Consider the following 24,282-nt stretch of genomic DNA (forward strand, 5'->3'; position numbering starts at 1 on the left):
TGTATAATATTAATATCGAGGATTAAGTGAAAATTTATATGAACTCTCATTTTCTACATTTAAAAATAATCATTTTTAAATTAAAATTCAATTGCATGCCATGATTTGAGCTCTCTAATTTCTCGACCGTGGGCAATCTTTCTGCAAATTTTGAAGTTTTAAAATAAATAAACAAAAGTCCAAATTTGGTTTCTAAAATATTTGCGCCATAAATTGCACTTATGATATTTATAATAATAAAACGAGCAAATTAGTTGTCTAATTGTAGAAATATGTAATGATAGGTTCATGACAAATCGGTCCACTTCATAAATGGTGTAGAGTACATATCATGATTTATTAAAAACCAACTTTAATTAAAAGCGGTTTGACAAATTAGGCATAATTGAATCTTATAAATATTATTCGATAGTCAATTGAAACAATACATATAATTAATTTTATTTATAAGTGTTGGCCATCCTTTGCGATAGTATTAATCTCACAAAAATCATACTTATATTTAATTTGAAATAAATTATTACAAGTGCCCAAATAACAAAAAGGAATTAAAGTAAAAATTGGTTGTCTAAGTTTGAAGTATTATACGGCAATGGCGATGTTGATTCTATTTGTTTTAGTACGGATTGCACGGCAATGCATGATTCATAGATCTTTACTTGAAAGATGTGAAAATTTTGGATCTTTCTGAATTATTGAATAAAATACCCTCTAGAAATGGTTAGATAAATTTTCTTAACAGAATTAGAAAATGGGACATAAACATGTAAACATGGAGTAACGTGTGGTATGGGGTTTATACTTTTATTAGTACATTAATAATAAATATGATCCTAGATCTAAGGTTTTTACAATTGCACATGATAACTTGTACTCCTATTTTGCCTACATTGCCATAATTGCACACATCTTTTTTAATCCCATGTTCCACTTAATTTAATTTTCAAGGAAAAAATCTTTGGCCAGTTCCATACAAAAAGTTGGGTATCTTTCTTTAATTGATAAGGAAAATCTTTAGCCAATTCCACACAAAAAATCGTTTCATTCAAATTATAAGGAAAATTTATTATTCATATCTCAAATTGTTCATTGTGCACTAATAGAATTCTTATCTGAAATATATGGACAAGGATGTTGATACCTCATTTGCTTTTTTTAAGGAGCATATCATTGTCATTATAAAAATAATTAGAAAAAATCTAGAGACTAAGGGCATTTGTAGTCACGTGCTGAGTGTTTTCACTCAGCACGTGGCAGTTATACGCATTAGCGTGCCCAATCACATCTTTCCTTCATTAACGGGTGATCAAATATGGCCACTTATATTTTCGTTTTGAAATCATATTTTATAAAAAAAAATTAAATAGCCAACATATAAGCATATTTCAAACAACTGATTCCAACATGATTTAGTTGAAGAAATCTAGACATGCTTAAAAATGTGTAGGGTTTTAATAGTGTAATTATAAAAATTTCAATGTATTTTTTGTTACATGGTTGATAATTTAGAAGATAAAATACACCTTTTTGAAATCGTAGTGATTTGGTGAGGAAGAATTACATGTGTTGTTATTATGTGCACATGTATTTCTATAATAATGCATGTGGTTTGATTCAGAATAATTGAATCTTGGCAACCGTTCATACATTTATCACCTAAATGGTGTAAATTTAATTATATGTGTGCGTGTGATATTGATAATTGATGATTTTATTTAGTTTCTTGGAAGTAACTTGGATGGATCAAGAAATCATAATTTATAGATAATTCATTAAAGTGTGGATCTATGACAACTTGTAATGCATCATCAAAATAATAATTCAATTAACTACGATTATGGGAGTATTAAGAAGTGATCTGTCACTAAATTAAATATACACTTCCTTAATTATTTGAAATAATATAATAGTATAAAAATGAAATATATAATCCAATTCGAGTCCTAGTTAATAGATGTGCTTTTATTGGAAATGGTAGTGGTCTAGTGGATTACACACAATTTGAAAGAATTAGGAATGTTTTAATAAGTCTTTGATAAAATAAGCTTATAAACTCCTAACACTACCCGGTCAATTATCGACGACTATATATATAAAGAGCTCATTTGCTCCGTCCCTGAAAATTTTTCATCTATTTCCATTTTCGTCTATCGCTAAAAATTTGTCACCTTTTATTTTTACCATTTTTGGTAGTGGACCTTACATTTCACTAACCCATTCACACTCATATTTTATTATAAAACTAGGATCCAAATTCCATTAACTTTTTCAACACACTTTCTATTACATTTCTTAAAACTCGTGCCGGGTCAAATGGTGACAAATTTTTAGGGACGGAGGGAGTACTACTATATTTTCCTTTTTTTCAACCAACGCATGATTTATTCATTAAATAAAGAAACTCTATTAATTTTCATCTTGATAATTATTGAGTATAATTTCAAATTTCAATCGAATCTGTACGAGTAGAAACCTTATAATTTTCTAGATGATGTTGCCAACACGTTCATTGAAATTTTATAATGGTGCAATCATGCATCTCTATTTATATTACAATTCTGTCAAATCATAATCTCATACAATTATTTATGCATATGATATTACTGCACTTAAAATTCCTAGTAAAAGTAAGTAAATAAAGATAAAACAACCAAACCAAATTCTTAATCATGATTGCTTCTCTAATCGGTATATATCATGATTATTTAGTAAAAGGATTTTCATTTTGCATTTGAAGACCTACAACTGATTGCAAAGATCACAATGCTGCCCCGATCCATGAGAGTCGGGGCAGGGATCGGGGTTGTGTCTCGATCCTAGTGTAGCCGATCGTCTGAGAAGACTCTCACTTCTCCTACTCATCATTGATAGTCTATTCAGTATTTCAAATTTGGAGCTTGTGGTTATCTTCTTTTTATATCTCATCTTCCTGTCTTGGTAGATTACTTCCTGTTATGATTTTGCTTTGTTTTGTTTAAATACAATCAATTCACTAGTATTACTGGTGAGTTGTTATTCTTTGTCTGTTTTTTTTCTATGTCGATTTGACAACTGATGAATCTAAGATAACACACCAATAGCGTCTACTTTTAAAAAAGACTACCATTATAAGTAAAAAAAATTCCAATTGGTTTGCATCCACTTTTAAAAAAGACTACCATTATAAGTAAAAAAAATTCCAATTGGTTTGCATCCATACATTGCGTGGAATATCTCTTTTACTTAAGTTACTTTTCACCCTACTTTTGCTGCTAAAAATACTTATTCCCTAAATTATCTTTGTGATTATTTTATTAATAATTGCTGTAAATTTAGGTTAGACAGAAGCATCGAGAAATTACCAACTCACCCCTTTGCTTCCAAAGAAAAAAAAACGAGAATAATTCTTTTTGGTAGCTCAGGAACCACCATATCTTATAAATTATCCTTGATAGCGACTGCCATTTTCTCCACACCCTTTTATTTTGTCCCTCATTAATTATCACTACCGTACCCTTAAATTAAACAAATACTACTCATACAAATCCGATAATAAAATTACCCCATTGTTAATAAAGTACTATTCCTTTTATAGGGACTAGAAAGTCCAACATTTAGGCAATCATTGATTAAATGATTGAACCCCTGATTAATATTCGTGAATACATTTTGGATAATTATGTTTGTTACTACAAAACATGCATTAATTCTGTGAAAGTTTGGAGACTCGAATAACTTGAAAAAGCAAAATAATTTATCCTATTTACTAGAAAAGAAAAAAGAAACGAGTAAAAATCTAAAAATGGAAAGGAAAGGACCAGGTGAAATGTCGTTTATCCAAAACTCACATTAACAACACTAATCCTATATTCTTCGTAACATTATCCCACAATTATGTATAGAGCTCAATAAATATTTGCAAAAATGAAACGCCTCGCTTAGGCTGGGACAGAGTACGTATTTTTTTTAAGGCTATACTTTAAGTGATAGTAACTTTTTAAATAAAAATATTAATATTATTATTTTTATTTTATTATTTTTAATACTTTATTTTTTCTCTATTCAATTCACAAAAATATACTCCCTCTATCAACTAATAAACATTTATTTTTGTCATTTTTCTTCCATCCACTAATAATTGTCTTATTTATTTATTTTGTTATTTTTAGTAACGACCACAATTCCAGTAAGTTTATCCAATTCACATTTCATTATAAAAATGAATAGTACTGTATAAAAATAAGATTCACATTGTACTAATTTTTTTTATTCAATTTATATTATATTTGTACAAAATCATGTATCCAATATGACATGGTACTATTTGGATTGATCAGATAAGTTTAATCTAATCTAAAGAGGCTTGGCTTTATCCTAATGACAAATTATCGCCTAATTTCACGACAGTACTTCCTCCGTTCATTAAAAATAAAACGTTTTTCTTTTTCGGTTGTCCTATTCAAAATAAAACGTTTATTAAAATGAAAATAACTTTATCTCTACTTTTTCATCTCTCTTACTTTACTCTCTCTTTATTAACTCATAAAATAACACTATATAAAATCTCGCGTCGATTTCCAAATGTACCATTTTAAGTTGGAGGAGTAGAAACTAGAAAGTATAAGTACATCAAATAAAACTAAACTTCAAAAATCAAACATTTGGTATTTTCATTTAAAAGGGATTTAAGCAAAGGAGAGAGATAAAAACACGCAGAGCACACACCAAGCCTCGACCACCATTTTTGTTCCTTCTTCTCCTTCACTCACTTCCCCCAAATTCCCCCAACCTCATTAAACTCCAACCCTAATTCCTCAAATTAACCCTCTCTTCCTCTCCATATTTTCATTCACATCCATTCCCTTTTCCACATTCAATTTCTTCATCTTTCCCTCTCAATTCCCTCTCGATTCTCCCTGCAAAACATGGCATCCATGGCTGCAGATCTGTGCCGCAAAATCCACCCCCACCCCGTCGACGAGTTCGACCGCCTCCCCGACTCCCTCATCCTCCTCATCTTCAACCAAATCGGCGACGTCAAGGCGCTCGGCCGCTGCTGCGTCGTCTCGCGCCGCTTCCACTCGCTCGTCCCCCAAGTCGACAACGTCGTCGTCCGCGTCGACTGCGTCATCTCCGACGACGATTCCTCCTCCACCTCCCCTTCCTCCGCCGCCGCTGCCGACAAGTCGCGCCACCCGATCTCCTCCATCTTCCGCATCTTCTTCTCCGGCCTCTTCAAGCCCCTCCAGTCGCTGTCGCAGCTCATCATCCCCTCGGCGCGCGGATTCCCGCTGCCGGAGGATTTCGACTGCGAATCGGAGGAGAACACTGTGACTCACCATTCTCCGACGCAGGTGCTGAAGAATTTCAACGAAATCAAGCAGCTCAGGATCGAGCTCCCCACGGGCGAATTAGGGATTGACGAGGGGGTTTTGCTCAAATGGAAGGCGGAATTCGGCTCCACGCTCGAGAGCTGCGTGATTCTCGGCGCGGAGAGCGTTTCGCAGAGCGGAAACATCAGTGTGGGCGATAACGGAGCGGATAACGGCAATGGTGGCACGCAGGAATCGTTCTACACCAACGGGGGGCTGAGGCAGCGCGTTGTGTGGACCATCAGCTCGCTGATTGCGGCCTCCGCGAGGCATTACCTTCTGCAGCCGATAATCGCGGAGCACAAAACGCTGGACGGTCTGGTTTTGACGGATGCGGATGAGCAGGGGGTTTTGGCGATGAACAGGGAGCAGCTGGAGGAGCTGAGGGTGAGGCCTCTCTCGGCGTCGTCGGCCTCGAAGAGGACTCTTGTTCCGGCTCTGAATATGCGGCTGTGGTACGCCCCTCAGCTCGAGCTGCCTAACGGGGCGGTGCTGAAAGGGGCGACTCTGGTTGCGATCAGGCCGAGCGAGCAGCCGAAGAAGGAGGCCGCCGCGGTGGGATCAGAGGCGAATTGGGTTGCATCGGCGTTTGAGGAGCCGTTTGGGACTGCTGCCAGGATGTTGGTGAAGAGGAGGATTTACTGCCTCGAAATGAACTCTTTCTGATTGAGGAAACTTGATTTAGGATCAAGATTGGAGAAACAGATGCATCAGGTACTTCCTCTCAACTCTGTTTTCTGTTGCTTTTTACATTCCCTTCCAAGTTTAATTATCAATTATCTTGTTTATTGCCTGTTTTGAGTTTATTCTTATTCATAGCTTTCTGAAATCATGTGTTCCATATTCTTAATTAGTAAGAATTCATGCCAATTGCATCTGGTTTTGCCCTAAATTGCACAATTGGATCCCAATTAGTACATAAAAAGAGGTTCTTGAAGCTATTGACTCCCTTTGCGTCTGCTTTGAACTATATAAATTTTACCAGTTTGGTTCAAATGTTGCCTTTAATCTAGAGCCGCCGCAGATTATCTTGCAGTTTGCCATATTTCCTTCCCGATATTTTTTGTTGGCTCTTGTCAATTTGTTTGGATGTTTCCAAATGAAGGTGCTTTGTTGTAATACTGTTTCATTGGTCCATCATCTTATCTAATGGGGGTGGAAGGGCATGTGCATCTTTATTGCTAGAAAAGATAGGTGGAAATTTCATTCGACTGGTGATGCATCCATCATCGGGTCGGGACATTGAACGTGTTGTCATTGTGGTTATGCAAGCCAATACAAAGTTGCAGTTGAATGTATTGCGTTTCTCGTTTGATATTCTAAGCTTGTCGTTATCCTTGCCTAAGTTGCTACTCCCAACCACTTTCCCGGCTCATCAATTTCATCTTTGCATACTAGTTTTTGGGAAATTCGGTGCTGCCACTGCGAAATTGCCATCTCTTATAAGCTCTTCTTTCTTATAGCAATGATCTTTCTCTCCTTAATCGATCTGTAGTTCTGATTTCGTTATCTAATACCCAACGATCTTTCAGGCAGAGGGCGATAACAGAAGGTCCGACAAATTTTTCCTGAGCAGAGCAAGCTGTAAGCCAAGTAATACAGCTTCCGGTGACGACTTGCCTTGCGCGGACAGGCGAAGTCGGCCGAGGAAGAAGCTGCAGTTGATGATAGGCTGCAGCTTTCACTTTGAATACTTAAAAGAGAGAGGGGGGTAGGTGCTATGCTATGCAACTGGATTGTGTTGTAGGCTTAGACATTTTGATCATCTATCTATCTGTCTGTGTTAGTTTTTATATATGTATATGTGAATATTGTAGGTATGACCAAATTTATGCTTATCTGCTTTCCATTTCTGAAAGGTTCAGCTGCATATTTTATTAGCTGATTTACCCACCAATAATTGTCAAAAACATCTCTGCATTTCTATTTCTCAAGGATATTTATAGTTCAATCCAAATTGATTTTGCTTAGTCATTCTTGGATATTTTGGTATAAATCAAGAAATGTTGGTTATAATCTAAGAACCACACTATATTTGTGTATTATACTAGTATTATCTATCTCTTGATTGTGACTGCCATTTTCTCCACATCCTTTTATACCTCATCAATCCATATCCCTTACATTAGTATCTCAAATTAAAAGAAAATGATAATATAGGATTGGGCTCTTGAAATACTCTCTCCGTCCCCGATTAAGAGTCACACTTTGACCGGGCATGAGTTTTAAGAAATGTAAAGAAAAAGTTGGTTGAAAAAGTTAGTGGAATGTGAGACTCATTTTTTTATATTGGTTTTATAATAAAATGTGTGTGAATTGAGTTAGTGGAATGTGAGACCTACTTACTATTTATGGTAAAAATGAAGTGTGACTTTTAATTGAGGACGGAATAAAATGGAAAAGTGTGACTCTTAATCGGGAACGGAGGGAGTATTAAATTTTGACTACATTTTGAGGGCATGCCAACAACACACTAGATAAGCGACATGTGGCAGCTATTTTTTTTAAAATTATAATTGTAAATTGCAAATCTCTCCAAATTTATTCTTCAAATCTAATCCTTTACCTTCCTTAAAGCATAAGCATGCATGTGCTTCAACAATAAAAGCTCCCATACTATGCAATAGAACCTTGCATACTTCTCTTTCTTGTTGATCCATGGTTTTCTTTCAAGTTATAAAATGCATATTTTTTAACATAAAACTAAATTACGATTGTGCTTCTCTCATTTCACTCAAATTATTATTTCTTCTCAAATTAGTAGAGGAGAAAAGAGAGAGTTGAAGTGAAAAGAAAAAGATAAAGAAAAAAGTAAAAAAAAATGAAAGGAGACGACAGTCTTGAGCAGCAATGCCGTTGGGGATTTTCAACTGTCCCAATATCTACTGTTTTAAAATAGCAAAAAAAAAAAAGGAAATAATAAAAGAAAATAAAACACGCACTACACACACCAAAACAGATTCTCTTCTTCATCTTCCTCCTTCACTCACTTCCCCCAAATTCCACCCAATTTCTCAATCTCCCACCCTAATTCCTCCAATTAACCCCTCTCTCTCTTCTCTTTCTCTCAGATCTATTCAGTTTTTAAGCTCAATTTCTCTCTTTACATCTCTCTGCGGGAAATCGCTTCAGATTACATTCCGATTCTCGTGTGTTTTCAGCCAATTTGTTGGGGGTATTACGGCTGCGGAGGAGCTCTGATTGTTTCCGATAGCCATGGGTTCGATTGGAGCAGATCTGAGCCGGAAAATCCACCCGGAGCCGGTGGACGAGTTCGATCGGTTGCCGGACTCGCTCATCCTGTTGATCTTCAATATAATCGGAGACGTCAAGGCGTTGGGGCGATGCTGCGTCGTTTCGAGGCGGTTCCACTCGCTTGTTCCCCAGGTCGACAACGTCGTTGTCCGCGTCGACTGCGTGATCTCCGACGACGATCCTTCCTCCACCTCATCCTCCTCGTCCTCCGCCTCCTCCGCCGCGGACAAGTCGCGCCATCCGATCTCCTCTCTCTTCCGCATCTTCTTCTCGGGGCTCTTCAAACCCTTGCAGTCGCTGTCTCAGCTCATCGTCCCCTCCGCGCGCCGCCTGCCGCTGTCGGAGGATTTCGATTGCGAGGCGGAGCAGAGCATCGTCACGCACCATTCGCCCACGCAGGTGTTGAAGAATTTCAACGAGATCAAGCTGCTCAGGATAGAGCTCCCCACGGGGGAATTAGGGATTGATGAGGGCGTTTTGCTGAAATGGAAGGCGGAATTCGGCTCCACCCTTGATAGCTGCGTGATCCTCGGAGCTTCCAGCGTCGTGCAGGGCTCGAACTCGAACACCACCGCGATTAGTAGTGATAATGGAGTGGAGAGCGATAATGGCAGCATACCGGAATCATTCTACACCAATGGAGGTCTGAAGCTGCGCGTGGTTTGGACAATCAGCTCGTTGATCGCAGCCTCCGCCAGGCATTACCTTCTGCAGCCGATAATAGCGGAGCACACGACGCTTGCGAGCTTGGTTTTGACAGATGCTGATGGGCAGGGGGTGTTGTCGATGAATAAGGAGCAGCTGGAGGAGCTCAGGGTGAAGCCTCTATCTGCGTCTTCTGCCTCGAAGAGGACTCTTGTTCCGGCTCTGAACATGCGGTTGTGGTATGCTCCTCACCTCGAGCTGCCTAATGGTGTGGTGTTGAAAGGAGCGACTTTGGTCGCGATCAGGCCGAGTGAGCAGCCCAAGAAGGAGGTGGCGGGTTCGGAGGCGAATTGGGTTGCATCGGCTTTTGAGGAACCATTTAGGACTGCTGCAAGGATGTTGGTGAAGAGGAGGACCTACTGCCTCGAAATGAACTCTTTCTGAAGGTGGGGGGACTTGTCTAAGGATGAAGAGACAGATGCAGAGGTATTTTCGTGTTCTTTACTGCATTCTTGAATAAGTGTTTGATTATTTTGGAGATCTGTAGTTGAATGCTAGCTAGTTTACTGTAATTATCCATTTTGTTGCTTTTTTACCTTAGGTTCGAAGTTGAATTGTCTCTTGTTAGTTTAATCTGAGTATAATATTGTTGTTTCAATGATGGTAAATTGCTGTCTTGGTTTCTGAAAATCATGAATAAGTTCTCATACCATTTGATTCTGATTTTTCTCTACATTGCATATTGGAATTTCAATTACTCCACATAAGAGAGGTGCTTGAAGCTATCGACTCCCTTTGCTTCTGTCTTATTCCAATGATTTCTTGTTATTAGATCCACCATTTTATTCTCTTGCAGTCTGCCACAATTTATAAATTTAACTCCAAATGAAGAAGATGCTTTGTTGTGATCTGTTCCTCGTCTTTTATCTAAATTGGAACTGAACTATTTGATGGTACTATGTATCTCCATTGCTAGAAACATGGGTGGAAATTTCATTCTGATACGATGCCGCTGTGTCTTGCCGCACATTGTGAATGCTAATTTTGATTTGGTGGCAAACCAATGTGAAGTTGAGTGACTTAGACTATAGTTTTTCCATGATGGCCTTTATATATCTTACGCTTCTCAGTTAACATTTTTATATCTAAGCTGCTGTGAGAGGGACTGTTGACACAAGTATCTTACTTTCTCTGAGAGTGACTGTCCACCAATTTCCTGTTTGAATACTAGTTTTTGGGGGGATTCTGTGCAATATCGCCATCTCTTTTAAGCTTTGATTTCTTTAGTGATTAATTTTTCTGCCTATGACACTGGTGATCCTATTCTGACTTCCTTAGCCAAGTATTCCTTCAGGTAAAGCGCGGCTACTGAAGATCCCAAAAGCGCAGAGTGCAAATTTTGTTTAGAGCACAGTAAGCAGCAAGCGAAGCTGCGGAGAATTTATACGACTGCGGTGCAAGAAGTCAGGTGATCAAGCCGCACACCTTCTGCAATTGGAGAATAGGCAACTGCTTTCGTTTCGAACCCACACTTATACTTTAAAGAGCGCATGCTATGCAACTGGATAATCATGTTGTAAGAGTGATGAGATTTTGATAAATCTGTCTGTTAGTTATATATGTATATGTGAATATTGTAGGTATGATGACTATGCTTATCAGTTATCTCCCTCCCCTTTCTTAAAGGTTCAGCTGCATATTATATCAGCTGATTTACCTTCTAATAAATGCTAAAACGCCTCTACCTTGGTGTTGTTACTTGATATGATTTGATATATATTGGTGAAAATGAAAAGATGTTATTGGTGATTAGATGTGAAGCGTGTAAGGAAGGGCGTATTGAATCCAACTGGAAATAGGGTCCCCATGAGATGTAACAGTAGTAGCAGCCGTTTTGATGTCTCAAATAAGGTGGAGAGGTATTGATTTCATAAAATAAGCTAAGAAAGTGAAATAAATAGAACTGACCCACCTTGCTTTTTTCCTCATCATAAGTACCCTCTAGTTGGTGAGTGGTTGCATGTAATAATTGATGATGTTTCAATTCCATGAATGCATGTTTGGTTCCATTAAGGATTTTGTTTTCACTACAAAATTTGTGAATACCACACTTCATTCATCTCATCCTATGCAATAATTTCACCAACAGATCTAAGTTGTCGGTTGCATATTTTCGTTGCAGTTAATATTCTTTCCATCCCCTCAGACCCGCGTTCATTAACTCATTTCATTTACATTTCATTATAAACGTATTATAACAGCGCAAACGAGACTTCTAATGGTTATGGTGAGTATTTAGCTGTGATAGTTTATTGAGGCTGTACCACTGTAGACAACTCACAAGTCGCACCCCATATAAGTAGGGGCAATTATTATTGAGGAAGCAAGCTGTTTCCAGCTACTTTTATTTTCTTGAAAATACTAAATTGTTTCACAACTTCAATTATTTGTGCCTCATTATCTGGCAATCTACTACACATACATAGTCTTAATGCAACAGCTGCACAGACAGGATCTATATGCATTATTGTGCCAGAACCGAAATTGCTACCAATTAAAGCAAATTATATAGACAATTGTATTGTCGATTGCAGGCAGAAACAGAAACAAAAACAAAAAAAATGAGAGGATATGCAGCAAGACATTTTCTCATCAATCAAACAAACAAACACAAACAAACTGCTGCGTTGGGCACAATATATAATAGAGCAGCAATGTGCAACAGATAGTGCTAATAGAATGGGAGTTGGAACAGAACAATTAGAAATCCAGAGGCATAATAATCATAATACAGGGCGCTCTGTTCAGCCATTGCGCCTGTTTCATTTTCTTGTCTTCACATTTTACCTGCACGCCAACAAACCATTCAAATTTGTTCAGCCCTCAAGTGAGTAGATGATGATGAAGATGAATAAGAAATCTCGAAACATGGGACTCGACTACACTGATAGTATGTGCTGTATTGTAGAGTGTGGCATCATGTAGCAATGTTGAACATGTAGTGATATATGTTGCAAAGAGAAAATTAAGCTGCAAAGCTTCAAACCATGCAATGTCTCCTCCTGTTGGGTTCATTTCCTCAGCATATAATACTACTTGCATTGCACACCATTACTATACTCTACATATCCAATTTGCATATAGGCAGACAAGTAGACAACAGTTAAGTTTTTTTTGCTTATAGGCATTGGTCCAAGAATTCTAAAAGAACTGAGATTGTAATAGTTAGGATAAACAAGATTTTAACTAAGTCAGTATCTACAAAATCACGAAGCACTGAATTTAAGATCCTCTGTTCCATTTTGGCATCCCTGTTTAGCCTCCAATACACATTTTGGCATAAAGAAAATTTCTATCAGACTAATGTATTTCCAAATATGTTAGTATTTCCAAATATGTTAGTATTTCATTCAACAGATGGGCAATTAACATATTTCATGCTTTGGGTATTAGGCTAAATTCAGTACGTACAAGTAAGTATATTCATAAAAGGTCAAGACCTTACATATGGCACACTGACCAATTTCCACTATTAAAGAAAAAAGAAAATTTAAAGGCCTGTTCACAATACCTTCCCTAAAGAAGCTTTTTGAAAAATGAGTCAAATCCAAGTATTCCTTAATTTTAAGTTTTTAACCACACCTATATTGTTTTCACAGAAAATAGTTCGAGCCTTCTGCATTACCTCAAATTGAGTATATGTGCTAAATGAAATTATTGCATTTAGCCATAAAATAAAACTATATGAATATGTTTATATAGCTTCAGATGCTGTTAGATTATACTTTGATATTGCAAGTGACAATCCAGGCTCTATTATTCTATGGCAGAAGATCAATGTCAACATTTTTGCCATTAGTACTGAGTCGCTAGTGAACTAAAGGATAGAAAATAAAATGTGCATTTTTTGCTGAATAAATCTCTTCTATTTATAGGCACTAAAAGAAAACCTGAATTTCTTCCAAATTAAAATTTCTATTTTCTCCCAAAGATAACGCAACATCAGTTACCGAAATTTGAAAAGACAAGGTACAGAAATTACTCTTGGAAGACCCATGGCAGAATGTCAAAATTAGTACTTATGATATGCATGAACCTAAAAATTATTGAAACGATCATCTACTATCTGGTTATAATTACTTGCAGGCAGAAAAGGCCAAGTTACTTGAGCCTTAATGTAATAATTAAAAACTCTAAATCATTCCATTAAAGAAAAAGAAAAAAAAGGGAAAGTTGGAATGACAAGTGTTGATGGTAGGAGAGCTTGAGAGACCAATGGTGGAGCAGGCACAGTTAAAGGAGACAGCAGTAAAAGCCTAGTTACAGAGAGGGAGATGCTAAAGTGTGCATCTTTGAATGGTAGAGCAACACATGGCTCCTCCTCCATTATGTGTTAGAAACAAGGGAACCAAACAAACAGACAGCCAGCCGATCCCTATTACCGTGCGAGGATTTTAATAAAAAAAGACCAAACGCAATGAGATGAGAAATTCCCCATTAATTCAATTAATTATACCATCCCTCCTTTTCCCGATACCACTGCTGTAATGTTCATCGTACTGCACTGAAAATTAAAGAAAATGTAAAGATGATTACCAGTTGGACGACGTCGCTTCAGTTCTTGCTTTTCCCTCCTCTCTGGGCGGAGTGGCGGCCGCTGCTGGCGTGGGCGTCGCCGTAGCAGAGCTGCAGGCCGCGGGGGTCGTAGCCGGAGAGGAACTGGTGGTGGGTTTCGGCCGTGCCGAGGAAGAAACTCGGGGCGGATCCGTCGGAGTACCTCTGGAGGTGAGGCGGGAGTGACGGCGATGATGAATTGGACTGAAGGGTCCCCCTATTGAAGCCACCATGACCAAGGCCTGATGAATTGGCGGAAGAGGAGATCGTAAAGTTGAAATTGTACTCAATGCTGCTGCTGCCACTGCCGCTGCTGTTGTTGTTGTTGTTGGCGTTCACGGCTGGGATTAAGTGGTCCGGCACGAAGGAGAAGTGCTGGAGCTCCGGGTGGTGGTGGTCGGCGATGCTGAACAGCGGCGAAGCGACGGCGGAGGTGTAGGGGTTCGCCGGCAGGCGAGCGGCGGAGGGCGGGCCTAGGAGGCCGGAGGTGAAGTAGTCCATGGGGGTGGAGGACCAGTGCCTTGGGGCGGCGGAGTTCGAATTAGGGCTGGTGGAATTGTTGGTGACATTACCGATTCCGCCGCTCAGGAGCTCGGTGAAGGAAGTGGTGTGAGAGATAGGGTTGAGAGAGGGCGGATGAGTCGACTCCTTCTCCTTCTCCGCGACTCGCTCCTTTGCCCGCTCCCTCGCCTTGATTCTGCTCTCAGATCTAGACAGAGACAGCCCCGACCCCTTGCTCGTCTCAGATGTGCTGCTGCACGCCGACGATTTCGTCACCTGCTGTGAGTAACCGTCCAAATTGACTTCACCGGAGTCGAAGCAGAGGTGATCGCTAGCGGCGGTGCTGGACCTCTTCTCGTCGCTGAGCTGCTTGGGGGTGTCGGGGAAGGGCGTGGTCATCGGCGGCAGCTCCTCAATCGAGCTCGCCGCCGCCTTGAGCAGCCACTCCACCGCCTTGCTCGGCTGATCCACCCCCAGCCGGTCCTGCAGATCGTAAAATTGGATGGCGGTGTTCACCGACAGCCTCACCCGCCGATCCCTCAGCCCCTTCGATGTCAGCACCTTGCTGTGCCTATCCTTCCCCCCCGACGCCCGCGAAACCCTAACAATCCGCGAGGCCGGCCAGCCGTAGAATCTCCCCACGCCGCCGCCTAATTCAACTCCACCGCCGTTGCCTCTCTTCTTACCCCCTTCCTCCTCCTCCTCCTCCATCCGAGCGCGCCCTAATTTCGCTCCATTGCTGATCCTGGGGAACTTACATTGAATCTGATCATCTACCTCCATACCACCGCTTTCATGCCTTTCCTCAATCAATCCCCTCTTTATCTGTCTACGCTTTTCCCCAATTAATAATTTGAAACTGAATCCGGAGGATTAGGGTTTGAAGGTAGGAGAGAGAGAAACAGTGGATGTGTGCGGTGCAGTTGAGCTGGATAGTGGATGTGGGGAAGACTGTACCGTCCTTTGCATTGATGACGATTACACAGACTACTTTGGCCTTTGTAGTGCCATATCCATACAAAATAGATACATATATATCTATCAATATCTAGAGAGAGAAACTGTAGCTATTACTATCTCAGAAAACGCTGTATCACGTTTCATACACAGAGAGAAGTCAGAGAGATGAAGTGCCTTCAAAAGCAACACCAAAGCCTGTGTAAGCTCTGCAACAAAAAATCAAAATCACAAACAAAAAATTAGAACATTCAAAATTTAACCACCACATAAAAAAAGAAGAAAAAAAAAGGATAGAATCTGATGCTGAGCAAGAGTAAAAAGGGAGAGCTGCTTTTAACTTCTTCCTTTTCCTCACAGAGCACATAATTACTTCTAATTAAGGTGAAAAAAGTGATTAGAAGCAATAAGCCTAAATTAGGATTAATTGTTAGTGTTTCAGAGGGAAAGAGACAGGTGCTGGACAGAGAGAGAGATTAGTAATTAAAGCCCTAGAAATTGCAGGCATAGCATAATTGCCTTCTGCTTGCACACACCAACCACGCATCAACAGCTGCTGAACAAATATTTAATTAATTAATTAATTGCATATCTTCTTCAATCATCAATAACAATAAATTAATCACGCACGGACGATGAGATGCGCCATCAATCGTTAACGACAAATTAAGATTTCAAATCCAGAACAAAACACTGTTGGATCTCTTTAAAAAACTTCGAAATCGGAAGCTCAGCTCGATCGCATATGCAGCTCGCGGAAAAACAAAATTGCAGATCGGCATATAGATATAGATTAGTATGAGCTTAAAGAGCAAAAGTAACACACATTATCAACATTTTCTTCTGCAAATTCTCGAAATTCTTCGACGTTGAAGATGTAAATCGAACTGGATGAGGGAGAAATGAAGTGGAAAAGATATATGCAGGCGACTTCGAAGTTTACAAAAGGGGTTTACCCGAAATTCCAGTGGAGCTGCTTCCTTATCTCCCAACTTTCCCAACTCCAAAGCACTAAAATTAGCTCAGAAATTAATGCTTTGAATTTTAATCCAAAAACATGAGTAATTATGTGAATTTAGGGTTTATATTTGGTGTTTTCATGAAAAAAATGAAGTTATTTGGAAATAATTAATTATAATTGGGAAATTGAGTTGGAGAAGATGAAAGCCCTAACAAAATGGGGTTAAATCGATTGGAGCAGGCACAGCGCCATTGCCATCTCTTTACATCTGCATCCTTTTATTTTCTATATATCTCATTTTCCACCACCAATTTTCTCATATTTATCGCTTCCTAGTATCGTATAGAGTCGTCAAGTGAGCGGGTCGGGCTAGTCACCTGCCCAGGATCTGTCCGTCAAAAAAACGAAACAGGCTCCATTGGATCTCGACCACCAATTTTTCTTATTAAAATATAGGATTACTTAGTAAAAAAAAAGGAACAAAGAAAGTAAAAATAGGAAAGTATTTAAAGTTTAACGTAAAAGTGAAAACGTTCGTAAAATGATATACCCGATTGTAAAAGAAAGTCAAACATTTTCGTAGCGGCATAAATGATCAGCCTCCATAGTATATGAACATTGTAGCTATAAATCCAACTCTTTACTTTCTTCAATCAAATATATAGGCATAAAATTTTAGCCTATTAGATGGGTGTTAAATCTTAATTAGATTAATTGATTTTCTAGTAGCTAGGTAACTAATTTGAGGGTGAGTTTGGAGATTTTGTTTTGTATCGAATTCATTACCATGTTTGAGGAAACATGTGTAGTATGTTACGGATATTTCCTCCTTTTTGTCCGAAGCCAAATCCACAGAATTTAACAAGCTACTCAATAATAGGTTTCTTTGTCCTATTATACATATGATAGCTGGATTTCTAACAGATTCAATTAATTTTTTATCCACCAAATATGTTCAAGGTTTTTTTATTTTATTTTTTGTTTTATGATTATTTAATGGAGCTATAAACTCTAGATCATGTGATTAAGATTGTGAATATACTATGATATGCTACCAACAAGAAGACATTCTTGATCTCCTTGATTACATTAGTATTTTCTGACTAGATGGGAAGTGGTGTTTTCAGTGGCCGACGGGGGAGTAACGCATAAGAACTTGTCATGCGAGACCAACAATTGGAAACGACTGCTAATGCCATGTAGACTAGGGAGCAAAAGGAGGAATTCACCCGAAAGAAGTTTGCGTGTGATTAGCTAGTTGGTTAGACAATAGCTTACCGAGGTTTGTGTTCATTTCTAGAGTTTATGTATAAAATATGGATTTAAATTTTTTTGATTATTAAGAGTATTTAGGTAAAATTTCTAGTAGTGTTAATTACTTGTGTTTTACTTTCGTTTGCAATTTCTGTCGTTATCGTGATGTCATAGATTTTTTGGTATTTTATGAGAAATATAATGCAAAAGTCTCTATCATCGAAATAAAGTACTCCACTCGTTCCACATTAATAGAGTCATTTCATTTTCTGCACTCGTTTTGGATAAATGATAATAAATAGTTAAAGTCGAGACAGAGTAAAGTAAAAGAAAGAATAATGTAGAGAACAATATTCTCTCTCTTATTTTACTTTTTCTCCACTTCAACTATTTATAATTATTTTTTCAAAACGAGTGCACAAAATGAAATGCCTCTATTACTATGGAACAGAAAGGGAATAGAAAAAATATTCATTGAAATTACACAAAATTTAGAATAATGTGCGAATTCAATTTAAGTGGATGAAGGACAAATGAAAAATCCTAAAATGAAGCTATTTTATTTGTAGGTTTTTAATCATAACAATTGCAAAATTTCCCAATTAAGTTTTGTTTTCTTATTATTTTTAATTGGATTGCTATTTGCCTTTTAGTTATTGCCAAACGATAGGGTTTAAAAGTGGCATACCGTTGGAATTGCATAAAATCTGGCTATTTTGTTTCTCTCTATTCTATCGAATTTTTTTATTAAATAAAAGGACTAGGCACAACTCTAACTAGGAAAATGCATTGATTGAGTGACCAATGACTCCAATATCTATACATTCAAATCGTGTATAAAACAATGCAAATAAGCATATAGTTATGATGGTTTGGTCCAAAAAGAAATTGTGCGTAGAAATATTCTCTCTCATTCAAATTAGTGTAATACTAGTCGTGTTCCCTATTTCCCCCTATCTAATTTACTCCCAACCAAATATGCCCTTAATGTTTAAATAAAAAAAAAAACCAAATGAGTTACTAACAAAATAAGTTACCAAATATGTTGTGCAAATTAAACTACTTATATTTAATACAATTAAAATGATATATAAATATATTGCATATAGACATCAACAAATAAATGAGCTCCCCCAAGTGGGAGGAGTATTTATAAAGGTGAAAATGGTGTTCTCCACCACCCAAATGTCAAGTTGCAAAGCTTACTCATCAAACTCCATATTTTTAATGAATGTGATTTTTGGGTACCACATAAATATTTCTTTCTTTTTTTACGATTATCCATCTCCATCATACAAAAAAGGGCTTTAAGATTCACCAAAAGTAATTCTTTTAGAAACCTATATTTTAAATTATTTTTTTTTCTGTACAAATTATGGATGATAGAATATGATGGGCTACTGGAGACATTATTGGTGTCACTCTCATTCACTTTTGTGATAACTCAAACTCCAATCTAAGTACTAGGGAAGAAGAATTTTAAGCATTCAACTATATTTCATTATCTCTCTCTTATGTTACATGTAGACTATTTACTAAACTTAGTAGTAGTAAGATTGGAAAATTGGGCACGTTAATGGTGCGATCTCCTATTGGATTAGAAAAAATAAATGAGTAAGGAATCATCACAAATAATAGAGATATTTAAGATTATAAAATTAGTAGATTTGAAAAAATAGTAGTACTAATATCTAGTGGCTGCATTGTCCATCTAAATGTCCAACATTACTTATCTATTGTACCCATAAATGAAGTTGAAAGTGTATTCAACACATTTTGATAGCAAGTGCAAAAGAATTCGATATCACTACTTTCTTATACAAAAGAAATACTACTTTAAATGAAAAATTGGTGAGCAGCAACTTAGCAATGTACAACCAGTTCAGAATGATAGTATAAAAAATTAAATAATCATTGTAAAAACAAAAGGAAATGCTCTATCCAAATCCTTTACATGAGAAAGTAATGGACGAACACAAGAAAACAGAAGCAAATGAACAACACACATTCTCATGTTATCCAAGAAAGGAACTTGATAGCCACAAACAAGTGAGGAAATGGCAAGTCACATCGATAAACAACAACCCAAAACAGCGTTAGGCGATGGTTATTGAGAATTTAAATAAGTCATACATTTTGCCGTTCAGCGACTACAAATGACCTCAGAAGCAAAGAGAATTCACTCATTTTACCATAGTACTAAGAGTGAATTATTGTACATCTTGGTCAAACTGACTCGCATCAACAATCTCAAAATGATGAGATTATTCCACCCCATGGTCCAATGTGATTTTGCACCAGAGGAGAGGGTTGAATTTGATTCAGACAGTGATTAAAATCCTGGCAACAGCAAGCAAGCCCACATCAACTCCACAATGCTTTGCTATCATCTTAAATACTCAATTTTGGACCACATTTTTGTCTATATGTCTATCTGCTTCCAAAATTCCCATCATTAATCATCTTTCACAATCTCTTCCCCCTTGCAGTCATAACATTATCTTCATCTCCAATTAAATTTCATTCCACATTTATGTTCGTCACATCACACACACACATACAAAATGATTACTCGAACCCCAATAATGAATATTGTAAGCTGATGAAATAAAATAGGGAAAATGAATAGCGACGCATCTCGAGTGGAAAAAATGGCTCGGGTTCTAGATGTATAGATTGTGTTCGAATACGAAAGATTATACTAACATGAGAATAGTTAAGGTTAAAATTGACTCGGGATTACATGAAATTAATATTGTCATGAGAGAATAGCTATGATATATAGGGCACGTTCACTATATATAAGCCTTACTAAATCATATCTTGTGTTCGGTAGTCATGACTATAAAAAATATCGGCCCATTACTATTATTTCGGCACGTATGTCTACACACTAGATTTTCTTAATATTTTCAACGCGACTATTCATCTGACTTAGAACTTCGTCCCTATGTTTTCTCCCCGCGTCTATTTCATATATTTATCTCTTTGATTCATATATTGTTGGACCTTTCATACCAAAGTTAACTAATTAATGTTTGACACAAATGAAAACAAAAATGGTTCACATCCAACTAGGCATATAAAGTAATAGAGTTATTTTTATCTTATCAAGTTTAAATACACACAGTCCGTTTTGAATTATCTTGGAGTACTGTATTTCAGTATGATATGGGATCGAATACTACCTAGTTAAACAACCAAATTAACGACCCAAATCTAACTTAATCTATCCTAAATTCCGAATAGTACTAGTATTAAAATAAAACGTGCATATGTGTAGTATGATTCTATCCAACATCATGTTACTGTCACCTCGCACATCATTCCACAATACTAATAATTTACTATATAGAAATATAAGTAATAATTTGAAATAGTACTAGTACTTACTTGTATATTTAGAACCAATTTTCTTAGACGTCCATCTCCCGGTACTCTAAAACCAAATATAAAATAGGTAATTTATCTTTAATGATATTTCAAAATCAACCTATGTTAGGTTTTTAGATCATTTTCAATAGTATACACTATAGCCCAAAATAGAGTAGATAATTAGCTCTAATCAACTAAAAAATTAATCACAGGTTTTTTGAATAAAATAAACCTATATTTATTTATATTAAAATAAACTCAAATCACTTTTTTTTCAAATTTTATGAGTGAATATATTATATAGATAATATTCTTTTAAGTTTGAGTTTAGTGTAAATAGTTCGAGTAAAATCATTTTTTAATGTGCATTTTACATTAACATGAGTTTTGGACTTAGTGTAAATGATTGAAGATGTTGTTAACGTGGTCGTCGCTCAGGTCCATGGTGCCATAAAATTTAGGCCAAACTCTAATTTGAAACTATCGTTGACACCATTTGGATAATTACACTATTTATGTAAAATATGAAATGACGATAAATTCTTGTACCAAAATGAAACAATTTGTACATCTTGCTGGCAAAAGGTTAAAGTTATTTATGAAACAATTTTGAACATCTTGAATAGGACGAAGGAAGTAAAAGTGAAAGGTGAAAAAAATTTTAGCCACCGACAAAAATGGAAATAAGTGACATATTTTCAGGGATGGAGGTAGTAATGATAAAACATTTTGTATAAATAGTGTAATTACCTCTCACACCATTATTTGCCTAGTTAAAACTCAACGTTTATTTTCTAGTAAATATATGAAAATCATACTATTAAAATTTGAACAAATTCAATTTGACTGCAATTTACAAAATCATTTGAAAAACTATGAATTTATTCACAATTATTTTATCACAAATTTATTAATGTAATTTTATTGAATATGGCGATGGAAAGATTTTATGCGGAATCTTAGTGAGTGAGTTAAATAATACTCCATCCGTTTCATAGTAATAGAGTCATTTTGTCATTTTGGTTCCATACTAATAGTGTGATTTTCTTTTTTTTAGTAAAAGTCAACACATTTTTTCACAATTCCTTTATTCTCTCTTACTTTTTTCTCTCTTCATTTCTCTACCTTTTTCATTTTCCACTTTATTGTCAATTTACTTAATTCACCAAACACAATTTTTCTTAATCTTCGTGCCGAAAAGAAACGTTTCCGTTACTATGGAACGGAGGTACTAGTATTGTCTATTTATAGGGAGAACATTGTCATTTTGTTAGAAAACAAAGATGAACTCAATTAATTAAGAATATGATTTAATGTTTAAGTTTTTTAGTTTATGCTTTATATTGTTGTTATGATTAGAGAAAATGGAGGAGGCAGACCGGCAGAGTGGGAGGAAGAATTTAAAAGGGCAGGATGGGAAAAAGATGGGAAAAGTTGCATTTTTAATGAAGCATCTTTCAATAGAGGCATGTGGGCTATGTGCCTTATGGACAGCCCAATGTATTTTAACTTTATTTTTTATTTTTCAGTTCCTAAGTAATTGATATGACATAGAAATTAAGGTAAAATTGATAAAGTAAGAGAGAATAGGAGAATAGTATGGTAAAATAAAAGAGATGAATGCTAGTTAAAGTAGTGTTGTGAATAGTAGAAACTACATTATTAAATTGATAGTATAACTTTTCAAAAATGAAGTGCACATATTTTTATGGGAAAGAGAGAGTACTATTATGTTTTTTATATTCTTAATTAATTGATATTTTACTTTTTTAAATATTTTTTATAATGAACATTATATTCCACTCATTCAACGTACATTTTATTAAAAAAAGCAATACTCCCTCCGTCCCCAATTAAGAGTCACACTTTTCCATTTAGGTCCCTCCCCAATTAAGAGTCACACTTCATTTTTACCATAAATAGTAAGTAGGTCTCACATTCCACTACTCAATTCACTCACATTTTATTATAAAACCAATATAAAAAATGGGTCTCACATTCCACTAACTTTTTCAACCAACTTTTCTTTACATTTCTTAAAACTCGTGTCCAGTCAAAGTGTGACTCTTAATCGGGACAGAGGGAGTATATAAAAGTAGAATTCACATTTACTAATTTTTTCTACCCACTTTCCACTATATTTCTTAAAACTCATATCAAGTCAAACGGTGTTAATTAATGTGGGACGGGGGGAGTATATCTAAATTTAAATTGTGGGAGTATGTATCATTCCTATAAGGATATTGGTTTCTAAAGTTATAAATTTTGGCCAAATTTTGGTATTTCTGACATATGTTAAAATTCATCTAAAATATTTACAAAATTTTATGTTTCGATTGTTATTTTCCAAACCAACAAAAATAAGATATTTTTCAGCAAAAATTTATTTTACATGAGCAACTGTGAAATATTTATGATATTTTAGACTATTTTTACGTTCATGACAAGTAGGGTAGAAAGTCACGCAAAAAGCCAAATATGATAATAAAAAAGTTAAATTAAATTAAGACACCTACGTTAATCGAATATGATTATTGACTAGCCATGAGAAATAACAATTGGAATGTAAAATTTGTACTAGCCCGATTTTAAATTTTGTGGGAAATATCAGAATTTGGTAAAATTTACTGAATATTCCTTTTTATGATTTTATGATGGAGGCGACCATGAACTTCGTATAACTCAGTTATCAAATTTGAATAATTATATTTCATCTGTCACATAAAAAAATATAGACTTGTTCATTTTAGATTGTCCTATAAATATAATCCCTTCTATTTTGGTAATTTCTTTCACACTAATATAGCATGCTCCGTTCTCTACTAATAATACTATAATTCCTTATTGTTTACATTTCTTCCTTACTTTAATAATTGTGCATTGAAATACATGAATTCCCACTTCCAAATATTTATATTTTTATTAGACATAGGGAGTAAGAAAATTCACAATGACTATTGTAAATTGAATAATTATAAGAAAAAATAACATAGAAAATTCACAATTGAATAATTATAAGAAAACAAAAATAGATATAGATTAAGAAAACAATTGATGTAGCAAATTGAATAATTAAAAAAGATGTGTAAAATATTAAAAAGCCAGGCATGGGCACGTGTCCGTGTCTGAGAGGGAAGTGAGTGGAATGATAGATTCTAGGCATCGGTACCTATGACCATACGCTGCACGTGTCACGGTCTTCGTGAACTATCATCACCCCTTTATTTACTATTATGCCCCCCACTGTTCATCTTTTTACATTTAATTAAATAAAAATTGTTATACTAGTAGTAGTACTAGAATACTCTTTCCGTTGGACAATAAAAATCATATTTTGTAGTTAGGTTTTTCCTATAATAAAATTACATT

At 36.2% G+C, this 24,282-nt stretch overlaps 1 protein-coding gene and 2 pseudogenes across 4 annotated transcripts; 2 read left to right on the forward strand and 1 right to left on the reverse strand.

Moving 5' to 3' along the window:
• The first annotated feature begins 4,659 nt into the window (after window positions 1-4,659).
• LOC125189224 (F-box protein At1g30200 pseudogene) lies at window positions 4,660-7,209 on the forward strand (annotated as a pseudogene). Its single transcript, XR_016130584.1, has 2 exons — window positions 4,660-6,065; window positions 6,884-7,209. The product of XR_016130584.1 is annotated as an F-box protein At1g30200 pseudogene (transcript).
• Window positions 7,210-8,003: 794 nt separating this feature from the next.
• Window positions 8,004-10,995, forward strand: LOC125188725 (F-box protein At5g46170-like). The gene is made up of 2 exons (XM_048085743.2): window positions 8,004-9,737; window positions 10,606-10,995. Exon 1 carries the CDS (start codon window positions 8,568-8,570, stop codon window positions 9,693-9,695), a length of 1,128 nt encoding a protein of 375 aa, XP_047941700.1. The 5' UTR covers window positions 8,004-8,567; the 3' UTR covers window positions 9,696-9,737; window positions 10,606-10,995.
• An 888-nt stretch (window positions 10,996-11,883) lies between these two features.
• LOC125187882 (transcription factor TCP2 pseudogene) lies at window positions 11,884-16,512 on the reverse strand (annotated as a pseudogene). 2 transcript variants are annotated; one of them, XR_016130582.1, is made up of 3 exons: window positions 16,280-16,512; window positions 13,848-15,532; window positions 11,884-12,098 (listed from the first exon to the last, which is right to left on the reverse strand). The product of XR_016130582.1 is annotated as a transcription factor TCP2 pseudogene, transcript variant X1 (transcript). The 2 variants fall into 2 exon arrangements; XR_016130583.1 differs by lacking the exon at window positions 16,280-16,512 and adding an exon at window positions 16,150-16,165.
• Between the last annotated feature and the right edge of the window lie 7,770 nt (window positions 16,513-24,282).

The sequence above is a fragment of the Salvia hispanica genome, chromosome 5 (genome assembly GCF_029641045.1).
Source record: "Salvia hispanica isolate PSC_SH4W2 chromosome 5, Shi_PSC_v1, whole genome shotgun sequence".
NCBI classification, from domain to species: Eukaryota; Viridiplantae; Streptophyta; class Magnoliopsida; order Lamiales; family Lamiaceae; genus Salvia; species Salvia hispanica.